We start from the raw sequence: 12,767 nt of genomic DNA, 5'->3' as shown, positions 1-12,767 counted from the left end.
ACGTTGGGGGGGTCACTGGCAAACACCAATTCTGTCTCAGCACTCGTAGTACTCTCAGGTCCGTCTGCTATTAGGTAAGATGTTTTTCAATTTCACCATTAAACTGTCACTTATTCCGAAATCCAAAAAATTCCGAATTCTGAAAACCAGCTGGTCCTGAGGATTTTGAATAATGGATTGCATACCTGTTATATTCACAGATGTGGAAGACTGAAGAGTCAATCTGTCAGTTGTGTAGAAAATATTAGTTTTTGTACAGTGAATAAATGACTAATCATAAAGATATGAAAGGACTTTAATTAGATAACATACAAAAATTTAAAAAATATAAATGGAATAGCTCAAATCAAATAAACCAGAAAAGTTAAATACCACTGACAAAGAGTCATCCATACTCGAAGCATTAGCTTGCTCTCTCTCCATGGATGCTGCCTGACCCACTGATTTCCAGCATTTTGTTTTCAGTCAAAATTAAATACCACCTTGTTGTGAAACAAATTCTTTAAGATGGTTTCCTTTTAGGTAAAATCAAAGATTTTATCTTTCACTGTTAAATCTGTCTTGAATAAGGGGCAACCATTCACACAGCATGAGAAGAGGGTGCTGGCTGGTTGGGTCAGTGTTGACATGGATATGCAGCAGGAACTAGCGAGCTTTGAGAAGATTTTTAGCTCAGGTTGAGGTTTTGGATGTAGGTTTGCTCACTGAGCTAGAAGGTTCACCTCCAGACATTTCTTTACCCTACTAGATAACATCTTCAGTGGGCCTCAGGCGAAGCATTGCTGAAAATAAATAGAAAACAGGAATTTTCAGCATTGCTTCACCCGAGGCCCATTGAAGATGTTACCTAGCAGGGTAACGAAACATCTGGAAATGAACCTTCCAGCTCAGCAAGCAAACCTACATCCAAAATGCAACAGGAACGTTAAACTATCAATTGAAGTTGCTCCTCCAAGCAAGCAGATAGGTCAGGATGTTGGCATGGCTAAGCAGCAGCGATCAGCAGTTTCTATGACCCCTTCCCTTTACCCCAATAAAAATGATGTAAGAGTTCTTTTTGGCTACAGGATCCTGTACACAACTTCAAGCATGTGCAAATGTGCTGTACCATGAGCCCGATTGAAATTTAAATTGGATTCTGCTGTAATTGTCAACAGTCCCAATAATAAAGGTTGTCCAAGAACAGAATCATATCCATTGCAGCATATGACGTTTTGAAGCTTGTAAATAGATTGAACATGATCAGCATGCTTCCCACTGCGAATGGTCAATGGGATGCCTTGTTCATTATGATCTGCCAGTCATTGAGACATAGTGCCTATATATCTGGAATCACCACAGCACGGAATCTATCACTGTACTCATTTGAGAAATACGCAAAACAACAACTTGTTCAAATTTGAGAAAAAAAATTCTGCTTTTTCAAGATGGACCAGGCACCATTTAGAGCCAGAAGTGGTAGTCATAGGCCCTTTTTATTGAACTTGAGCAATATAGAGCAACCGATATGATCATGGCAGTCATTAGGACACAGGATGGCTTTGATATGCCCTCAGCAAGATTATACAGCGAGCAGTTGGATACATCATTATTCACGAAGTTTCCAAGAAGATTGATCTTGTAGCACTGGGAATGTCAGAATCCTAGTGCACATATTGACCAGTGAACATAAGCTTTCAATAGGTAGTGGCAGAGAACTGACTGGTAGTTTTCACAACAGCAACGAAAGGAAGCTTACTTGTTTGCTCCAATACAAATAGACGTTTGAGTGGAGTTTACCAAGTTGTATTAAGAATTTAAATAAGAAATAGGTTTATTATCACATGTACTCACATGAGTACAGTGAAAAGTTTACATAGTCTTCACTTATGGCACCATCTAAAGTACAAAGGTAGCTAGGTACAGGATGTTAGTAATAAATTGGAAAAACAAAAGAAATAAAAAGTTTAGCTTCACAGTTCTTCAAGCAGACCATGCTAAGCCTCGCTTCGAGACCACGCCAAACTTGAGCTTGGGCTGCCTGCACTTACTGCTGCCGCAGATGCTCACTCTCCACCGCGTTGGGCTCGCTTTCCGCCACACTGCACAAACTTGTTCTCCACACATAAGTAGATTAAAAGTAAGGGAAAAAAGAAGAGTGCTATGTTGCTATTCCAGCATCATCTTGGAATTTAAATAAGCTGCAGATTCAAATATTGGAAACAGGAAGAATGCAAGGTCCATCGTGCTTACTATAATAACCTAAAAATGTGTTAGCAAGAGTTGAGCCTATAGTATCTATTAGGGTGCACATGGTGCTGTTGAAATTTAACTCAACTACACGAGTTGCTTAGTACACAAGTTAATGAACAAAGATTCAGGCAGCAGGGAAACTATGTTATAGTGACATGGTGTAAATATCAATGTACCACTGGTCAATACATACAGTTTCCTACAGGCGCACACATTACAAAATCAATATTGTTAGACACATTACTAGATCCCTCACAATGTACTCACCAAAAAAAACTTGATGCTAAGATAGCATGCATCATACTCTATATGGCAATGGCTACCCTGATCAATTAGTATTTGCTATAAATTAGATACTTGAGAAAGGACTAATTGTCACTATGTTTAGTTCTGAACAGTGCTCAGTCTACCTGTGACTATACTCAGATGAAATAAGAAAAGCTTTAGGTATTGGAATAGCAGGTGAAGTTAACTGTCTCACAATGTTACTTTGTAGCAAACCCATGATTGGTTTCTCCAGTAAGGATGCCATCAGGCCAAAGTAATGTTATGATCGAGGAGTTTCAGTGCTGCTATGCTGCCAGGTACACAGGACATTGTTTCAACGACTGACAAACTGTTTCAAACATGCCCATTTTGATGGTTGGCAGCAGGCGGCATGTCAACCATGCTCAAAAAACCAACGTTTGCAAGCCTCAGAACACCACCTCCAGTTGTACTTCAGCAACTGGAAAAACAAAAACTTTGTTAAATAATCTAGACTGTGCTGCAAATTACATGAAACCAATTTGAGGTTCAGTTAGACTTGTAGTGTGCTAGAAGCTGCATGCAGGACCTCATTTTAAGAAGGCAAAAGGAACTTGTATGTACGCTGCACCATTTTCATCATAAGAGTAATAGGCTCATACAACTGCTAAAACCTGCTGCTTTCCCAGAGAAATGACTTGATCAATCAGGCTACATGCCTCATCTGAGGAGTAAAGGTTAGTAGTTAACTATTTCTGCAGCATTGCCTTGCCTTTGATGGCCCAAACAATCAGTACTCTCTTTTTATGTCACATGAATGAGTGTCCCTATTTACAAGTCCGGTTTCTTGTGTCCTAGTCTGGATGAGTGAAAGACAAAAAAAAAGTGTTGGCTCTCCATCACCATTTTAGCAATCTTTCTGTTTATCAAAGATTCATTTAGACAGACAGCTTGTACATTATATCCCAACTACAAATATGATAACCCCAATTCCTACCTCACAATTCCTTCTGAAACATTAGGCACCGAGAGAGTCACATCTAAAGGGACCTGGCACTGACTTCGCAAGATGGACATCATACGCAAGGCTTCCACTTCACTGCGAGGAGCATTCACTGAAGCACATCCCAAGTACGTGAGTTTGCTGAACAAAACGCTGTCTTCATCTGGTATGGGTGTCGAGGGACTGGAGTCTGGAGAATCCACTAAGTTCAACACAGAAAATGTTAATGTCATACTGCCATCACTGTAGTTAGTGATGACAGCAGGCTCCCAGTTTTCATTCTGTATCGTTTATTTTTATTAGTTCTTGAAATTAATTAAAAATTGTTTCATTTATAACAAGTAACACTCAGAACCATATAAAACAGTGCTTCCCAAGCTATTCCTCAATGAGACCCCTTTTTAATATTTGAAAATGGACATGACCCCCAACAATAAAGAAAATAAAAGAGCAGTGTAACAATTAAGTATATAATTAACATTTACACCTTACATTCCACCTAACACTAAACCCCACATAAGTCTACTGATAATTAGGCGAGGCCTGAATCAATCTCAATTTAAAATAGAACAAAAACATTTCCTTTGCTCCTCCTTCCATGTCAAGATCTACTTTCTGAATGTATAGAAGATGACACTCGCTCTAACCCTCCATGAAACTTCCAGTCCTCTATTGTTGGCAGCTGAATTAGCATTCAGCCCTGGGTGAAACATAGTTTCTCAATTAAATACTGGGAAAACCAAAGATGTTGCCTTGACTCCAAAACATAAACTTTACACCTTTGCAAGACCAACTACTATTGCTGAGGAAGTCAAACTGCAAAACCCAAGTCTCCTATAGTTAGAGTTACAACCTCACTTACTCCCCATCACAAAAAACACCTACTCTGTAACAATGTCCATACTCCCCATCACAAAAAACACCTACTCTGTAACAATGTCCAAGTCTGGTGCTGGAAAAGCACAGCAGGTTAGGCAGGATCCAAGGAACAGGAGAATCAATGTTGAGCATAAGCTCTTCATCAGGAATGAGGGGTGGCCCAAGGGGGCTGAGACATAAATGGGAGGGGGGTGGGGCTGGGAGGAAGATAGCTGGGAATGAGATAGGTAAATGAAGAGGGGGGGTGGGTGATGGTGGTGGAAGGTGCCGGAAGTGGAGGGTAGATTGGTGAGTGGCATGGACCTTATGAGGGAGTCGCGGAGGAAATGGTCTCTGCAGAACACAGGTAAGGGGGAGGGAGGTGACGGTGAGGAGATATATCCCTGGTGTTGGGGTCTGTTGGTAGATGGCAGAAATGACTGATGATGTTGTGTTGTATCCGGAGTTTGGTTGGGTGGAAAGTGAGGACCAGGAGGTTCTGTCCTTGTTGCGATTGGAGGAGTGGGGTTCAAGGGCAGAGCTGTGGGAAGTGGAAGAGACACACTGATGTGCATCATTGACCATGTGGAAGGGGACATTGTGGACCTTGAAGAAAGAGGCCATCTAGGATGTTACTCTGTAACAATGCCAACTTATATGCCACCTCAACTCATTGTATGGCATTGTAAGTGGCTTTGAGGACCAAGGCTGAGAACAGATTGGTCCAGGGTCAGGATAATGCAAGGGAGGTCAATGGAATCAATAGCAATAAAGTGGACAATGCAAGTCAATGGATGCAGTCTTTCCTTATTTAATTGGGAGACATTTATATTTATCCAGTAGTAGCAGTGGATATAAGAACTCAATAACTAGTACTAAAGTCAAAATAATTTTCCCCAGTTCATATACGCCATCACTCATGTCCCGTGTCGTCCCTTTGTCACAAGTGGCCAATATTTCTTCTTGTTATACTTCGCCCCACGTGATTATTGTTAAGAGGCCTTTAGATCAGAATTATTAGCTGCTTTGCAACAGCAGCAATGAAAGTTTACATCAGTTATCTTCAACCAATTTATAATCCTTGTAACATTATTTGCAGCAATGTGCAAGAGTTCAGACAACAGTGTTGTCTGCCTGGTGCCAGAATTTGGGATAGTGGGTGCAAAAGGATCAAATATGCAAAGATGTGGCATATCAAAGAATGTATGTGGCATTTGTAACAAAATAAATAAAATTATAGTGCATATAGAAGTAAATATAGAGATATTAAGGAGGCATGGCTGCTGATGACAAGGATAGCTCCTGAATAGAGGGGTACATGGCATTCAAGTAGTACAGGAAGCTAGATAAAAGTTGCAATTAAGTTTCCAAACACCAGTAAACTAACATCAGATAAGATTTCAAACAAATTGATTTCAGGCAAGATTTGGTCAGGGAAGCAATCATATTGTGCTGTAATCATACCCCTCCACCTTTCCAAGAGATGATTTTAGGAGAAAAGGGAGGAATTATATTCTGATACAGTGCAGCGAACTGGTCAGATAATATTTATCACTCCACTCTAATATTAAAACACCTAGTTGTGTTTTTATAATGTAATTTGCTTTTTCTATTGGTTAACCACACTTCAGCTACCTAACTGGATTTTTTTTTTAAAAATGCATTTCCGCTCAGAACTTATATTTCTGTTTTGGCACAGAGTTAAAACTTGTGCATTCTAAGATAAGGCATTGAAGCCATTGTCTCTCACCATACCACACCCTGGTCCCCCAAGATTAGACAACCACATCCCATTCTTACACATTAGAGCTCCAGTTTCCATTGGCAATCAACCCACCCCATCCTGTTTTATGTCCTGTCACATTAGTTAAGTATTACAGCTAATGTGTCTATCATTTTACTTCCTGAGATTGACACAGGGGGTTTACTCCTGCCAGCCGAGATCATCCTGCCCCTTTGGAGATCTTCTCTTCAATCCATCTTGCCTCTCCTTTCCCTATTAAGAAATTATCATTTATTTGACCTTTAATATTAGTTTTAAATTTTCAAATGTTTTCTCTACGTAATCTGTTTTCATCTCTAATTTAACAAAAACATTTAACATGCAGCATTTAAGCTTGTGATTCATTTCCTCATCCCAAGTTATCTCAATGTTTTTAACATTTGTTATATTATAATTGATTTTTTATCAATGCATCATTTCATGAATAATTTTTTTGTATTTTCCTCCGATTTACAGACTCAAATTTAATCTACCATTCCAGATTTTTCTTCATGGATCAAGTTAATGATTTTTAGAATTATAAAAATTACAGTATGTCATAATTTAGGACTATGAGGCAATATGGGAATTTCACAGGCGCATAATGGCGTTACCATTGGATAGAGACAATGCAGTGGATGCCAACTACATCAATAAATCCAAAAGGACATCAGTTACAGGAGCAATAGAATATTATCATCTGATTCGCTGGGGACAATGCCATACAAGATCAGCTGGTAAACACTGGTGTTATATCTGAAAACACAGCAAAGCAATTAAACAAATTCTAGGTGCAAAACACTGAAAATGCCCAAGAATAATAACTTGCCACTGCAACTTGTTATTCCAATACAAGGTACTTTTAACATTGTTTCTGACATCAAATGCCAATATTAAAATCTAAACCCTCCTGTGGAGGGGAGGGGGAGAAACGCTGTTTTAACTTAATTGGAAAAAATGTATTTTGATTTTCAGTCAAATATTATGAAACATTTTGTTTTCCTAACAATTGGAATGACTGCGTTAGTAGCTTTACATTTCCACTTACCTCCTTGTGTTGGTTTAATTGGTAGAGTCATGTCTGGTTTCTGGGGCACCACCGTCAGCCCTGAATAAACAGGAGATGGAGTTAAGGAAATATCCTCAGTCAGTGAATCTTCGCTTGCAGAAGAAGCCGGCATTGCTTCCAAAGGTTCTCTAGTAGTCTGATGACCCTCCATCGATGAATCCATTAATACATCCTCGAGTTCCTTTTGGAGTTGCTGTTCACTTCCATTTCCAACTATCTGTGAGCACACACACAGTTGATAAGCACACACACAGTTGATAAGCTTTAATGATTTTCACGAGATGCAATGAGTGCTTACATTAGTAGAACACACAACCACCCATTCAATTTTACTCTTGGAAAGCATTTTATTCATTGTAATGTGGAAGCTAGTTGTAATTACATTAGCACATAGTGCATTGCTAAAAGTGCCTTCATTTACATCTTTATAATATTTCACAATATATCTAGAAACAAGAGGACAGGTCACAAAGGTGATGCAAAAATGATGCAAATAACCAACGCTCCACAAGGAATAAACACACTGGAAGGACTGTTTATGCATAGGTAACCACACAGATAAGGTATTAGCATAAAACAAAGACAATTTGACATTTATACATACCCATTCACATGAGGTAAAACAGTTCCAGTGCTGTGGAATCCACACAATAAATGCACAAAACAATTAATAACCACCAACATAAGCTGAACAGGAAATCAAGTTATTTCAGCATGTAAGAGAAGCTGCAGGAAATCAAATGGTGATAAAGGGGAAAGCCAGTTATCCAGAAATAAAATGGTCAGATCAGAAACAAGACAGCTGTAAGCATGAGCAAATTCATCAAGACAATGGTATCCAGAGCAGTGCTGTATTTACTGTTCATCTAATCCAGGTTACAGAGGAACATCAGAGACCAGAAGTCATGTCCATTAAGTGGCAATCAAATTATTTTACAAGCTACAACTTTGTTCTTTAAATTTTAAAAGAGAATTTGAACTAACCATGGCCACTACTGAAAATATGCTACAAGTTGACAATCTCTAAGAAGTTTCAACCAGCTGCTAGCAAGACAAAGTTCAAACCACCACCCAAATAAAAGCAAAATACAGATGTTGGAGATCTGAAATAAAAAACAGAAAATGGCAGAACCTCAGCAGCATCTTTAAAGAGAAAAACAGGGTTAATGTTTTGAGTTCAATGCCTGCTGAATTTCTCCAGCATTTTCTATCAGATTTCCAGGCTCGTGGGATCTCTCATGCCCTCCATTATGTGGATATTCCAGTCAAACAATACAAAAACAATGGCAAGCATAGTGTTCCCCAAGCAGGGGCAAAGAATAATGAAAAGTTATTGACATAATTAATTATGTCTGTGTGGTGCTCATGGATCACTGTTACCTGAAATAAAGAACAATGCCTTTGGAGCAGTGGCACAGAAGGTCTACCTTGCATACCTGAAAAGGTATTAATACTCCCATTTACCTCTGAAGGTGAACACTGGACCCCTAGTTAGAGATATGGAAACCAGATGTCAAATTGAAACAGATGCCTTCACACAGGAATAAAACCCAAAAGAACTGCACATGCTGGAAATCAGACATGAAAACAGAAATTGCTGGGAAAAGCCAGTATTTGACAGTATGTGTTCTGAAGGATCATTGGACCCGAAACTTTAACTCTGCTTTCTCGTCACAGATGCTGCCAGGCCTGCTGGATTTTTCCAGCAATTTCTGTTTTTGTTTCAGATGCTTTAACAGGCCTGCCACATGGCCAAAAGCCTCCCTGGCCTTTGGAAAGGTTAACTATAATCTCCAGACCCCAGTGCATCAATCTGGTTAAAAATAAAAGCGAGGCTATTGTTAACATTGTATTTGTTTGCAAGACTACCCAGAAAATGCCAGGTCGCAGGCTAAGCTAAGCTTGCCTCAAATTCAGTAATTTCTTGAAGCTCAGTTCTCGGACAGTTCCTGTTATCACCAGAAAAGGGGACAAAGTCTGCAAATATTTTTCTGAGATGGTCAACTCAAAGAAATTCTGAAATGTCAGCCAAATGCACCCACCTAAATCCAAACACCTACTGGAAGGGAATGTTATTAAACTTGAAACATTAATTTGGTTTCTCTCTCTGGAGATGCTACCAGACTCAAATTTCTGCAGTACTATATTTTTATTAATTAACTTCACAATACCTATTTATTCTTCATTGTAACTTCCTTCCTTTTTATAACCCTCTCTCCAATCTGTACGCATGTATGAGCTGTGATAATTATCCTCCCAGGGTTTGAACATGAGTAAACTATATTTCTATTTTAAAATCCGGAGTGTTTGTTGGGGATCCTTTTAAAAATTGAAGTTCACAAATAGAAGGTCTTTGGGAACAGATGGCAGCCTATTTCAAAGTTTACAGAACTAAAGTTTAAAAAAAACCTCTACTTTCAGACAGGGGAAAAATAAAAGAATTGTCAGTCAAGTTGGTGTTAAACAAGGGGATCAAAAGTTACAGCGACAAAACAGGAGAATAGGATTAAGAAACATAGCGCCCATGATCAAATGGCACAACAGGCTCGATGGGCTTAATGGTCTAATTCTACTCCTACATCTTATGGCCTTATCGTCAAATTGCCTCTCTTCCCTGTCCTTATCATGTCTGCATGGCAGTTCACTATCCATGTTGCTGACATTTCCACTATATCAACTATGCATTAACAATCAAATAAAAACAAAATACTGCTGATGCTGGGAATTTTAAACAAACAGAATGCTGGAGAAACTCAGGAGGTCTGACAGGATCTTTAGAGACAGTAACAGAATCAATGTTCAGTTCAGTATGACACTTCTTCATACTAGACTCAAAATGTTAACTGTTTTGTTTCACATAGATGTTCTCAAATCAGTTTTTTCTAGCATCCTCTATATATTTGTTAATGCATTAATGTCAGTTTGTAGGTCACATATTCCAGCAAACAATCCAAAATAGCATTTTCAATGCAAATCCCTTGTTAATATTGTGCATCCATATTTGCACTTTTATGATGTAGGTAGCACTGAGTGAATATTCAGATAGGGATTGTCATACTCATGTGCTCCACAGCCCACAATATTCTATCCATTTATGTAGATGGTGGCAAAGTGCAGAAAATACCCGTCAGATTTTGGTCACTCAAATTATCTCAAACAGTCTGTATTGTAAGTCTACTGAAACATCACTTCTTTACCTGGCATCTTATTTACATTTTTAAAACAAGCATTAAAATCTTTAAAATTACAATAAATGCATTTGAATTAGTTGAAGGCTTTGTTGCTTCCTGTGATCTGCTAATGGACAAGGGTTCCAAATCATCAATTATTGCCATTTGGATTATGAAGAAAAATATTAATGATTTTGAATTTAATTAAAAGTACGTACAGGTAGGTTTTGTTATTCCATGACTCCTCTCTTCTCTCCCACACCCCCAAATCACACTTTTTCACTCCTTTAAGAGATTCCAGTTTGCCATTGAGTTCTGCAGTCTGTCCTTGCCTTAAATGTTACCTGATTCAGCAACTTCTCCATCTGATTGCTGTTTTTTGCAGTCTAAACTCACTTCAATGCTGCAACACACACCACCCAATTCTGATCATGTTCGCTACCTACAGTGAGACACCACAGTCCTTATGCCACTACTTTGGTTTGAAGGTTCAATGCAATCAAAACCATGAATCTTCTCAGACTACCTTGTTCTTTGTTACCAGGGACCTACTTTCCCTGTTGTTTCTGGTCATGTTGTGCAAGAGAGACAGTATTTTCATCTTTAAACTTCTAAAGTTTGTTTTAGTGTTTAAACATTTGCTTATTCAATACCCTTGGGTCACCCTTGTACCCACCCTAAACCTCGTCACTGCAGACTGCCCGCGTGACATCGGCCGCCTCAATTTCTCCACCCCCTCACCCCCTCCAAACGGGCAGTGCTCCACTCTTTCTGCACTAACTCCCAGTTCACCATCAAACCCACTGACAAAGGTGGGCAGTAGTAGCCTTGAGAATGGACCACTGTGTCGCAGAGGCCAAACGCCAACTCTCCAACAGCACGTCCCATCTCCCCCTTGCCCATGACCCATTATGCCAAAATCACTTGCACTGTCCGTGCTCACCGCCCTCAGTGATCTCCCGTCCACTGCCTCCAAACTCAGTCCCCAGCCCCATTAGGCCCAGTTTTCTACCTGCTCCCAAAGATCCACAAGCCCAACCGCCCCAGCCAACCCATCGTCTCAGCATGCTCCTGCCCCACCGAACCCCTCTCGCCCTACCTCGACTCCATGCTCTCCCCCCTTGGTTCAGACACTTCCCACCTACATCAGCAACACCAACCATGCTCTCCATCTCTTCAGTTCCCAGTTCCCAATGCTTTATCTTTATCATGTCCATACTTCCCAAGGATGGCCTCCAGTTCCTCTGCTTCTTCCTCTTAACAGACCCATCCAGTCCCCCTCTACCAATACCATCCACTGCCTCGCCAAACTGATCCTCACCCTTAACTTTTCCTTTAACTCCTCCCATTTCCTTCAAATCCAGGGGACGGCCACAGGTACTCGGAAGCGCCCCAGCTATGCCTGCCTCTCTGTCAGCTATGTCGAACAGTCCCTCTTCAGTACTGAAACAGGCACTATGCACCAACTTTTCCACCGTTATATCGATGACTACATCGGCGCAGCATCCTGCGCACAGGCTGAACTGGAGCAGTTCACAGACTTCGCCCACAACTTCCATCCTGCCCTCAAATTCACTGGTCCATCTCTGACACTTCCCGCCCTTTTCTTGGCCTCTCTATTTCCATCCATCTCCGGTGACCGTCTCCAGGCGAACGTTTACTACAAACCCACAGACTCCCACAACTACCTGGACTGCACCTCCTCCCACACAGTATCCTGCAAGAACTCCGTTCCATTCTCATAATTCCTCCACATCTGCTCTGACAACGGGACATTCCACTCCAGAGCATCCCAGATGTCAACCTATTTTGAACATGCTTTTTGAATGACATCAACAGGTTCTAAACAGAGACAGTGCAGGATAGCATATGATGACATATCCCTTCTCAGATTGTCTCAATGCCTTCTATGCTCGCTTAGTCTAGAATTTTAGCCAAATGGTAAGACCTATTCAGACAAGTCTTGATGAACCTTTGCCAACAGTAACTGCATCAGAGGTCAGATCAGTTTTCCTTCGTGTGAATCCAAGGAAAGTGATGGAGTACCAGGCCATGCACTCAGAGTACGCGCAGATCAACTGGCAGGGTCTTCTTGGACATCTTCAACCTCTCCCTGCAGCAGGCCACTGACCCTGCCTGTTACAAGAGGGCCAACATCATCCCTGTGCCTAAGGAGGCTCATGCAGCATGTCTCAATGACTACCGCTCAGTGGCCCTAACTTCGGTGGTCATGAGTGCTTTGAAAGGCTGGTCATGGCATTAATCAACTCCAATTGATTACTCTTGACCCGCTCCAACTTGCCTATCAGACCAACGAGTTGATCCTGAACTAAAACTTTCAAGCTTCTGCTCTGAAGTCAAATCTAAACTAACTGTCTTAATGTGTTTACTCTGCTTGTCATAAACAGAACAGTATAAACATTTCAA

General features: G+C 40.4%; 1 protein-coding gene across 2 annotated transcripts in view; it reads right to left on the bottom strand.

Annotated features, from left to right (window-relative positions):
* Positions 1-12,767, bottom strand: part of LOC122564824 (rab GTPase-activating protein 1) — a 194,546-nt gene that overhangs the window by 121,413 nt on the left and 60,366 nt on the right. Inside the window, exons 1-3 of one of the 2 annotated variants that reach the window (XM_043720125.1) lie at positions 7,775-7,845; positions 7,150-7,387; positions 3,476-3,683 (exon numbers count right to left, since the gene is read on the bottom strand). In XM_043720125.1, the coding sequence (XP_043576060.1) occupies positions 3,476-3,683; positions 7,150-7,333 (392 nt within the window). In that variant the 5' untranslated portion in view covers positions 7,334-7,387; positions 7,775-7,845. Of the gene's footprint in view, positions 1-3,475; positions 3,684-7,149; positions 7,388-7,774; positions 7,846-12,767 lie in introns of those variants that run through there. The other variant, XM_043720124.1, reaches the window with a different exon arrangement.

The sequence above is a fragment of the Chiloscyllium plagiosum genome, chromosome 30, assembly GCF_004010195.1.
Source record: "Chiloscyllium plagiosum isolate BGI_BamShark_2017 chromosome 30, ASM401019v2, whole genome shotgun sequence".
Taxonomy (NCBI): domain Eukaryota; kingdom Metazoa; phylum Chordata; class Chondrichthyes; order Orectolobiformes; family Hemiscylliidae; genus Chiloscyllium; species Chiloscyllium plagiosum.
The sequence above is the reverse complement of the archived record's forward strand: the minus strand, read 5'-3'. Positions and strand labels throughout refer to the sequence as shown.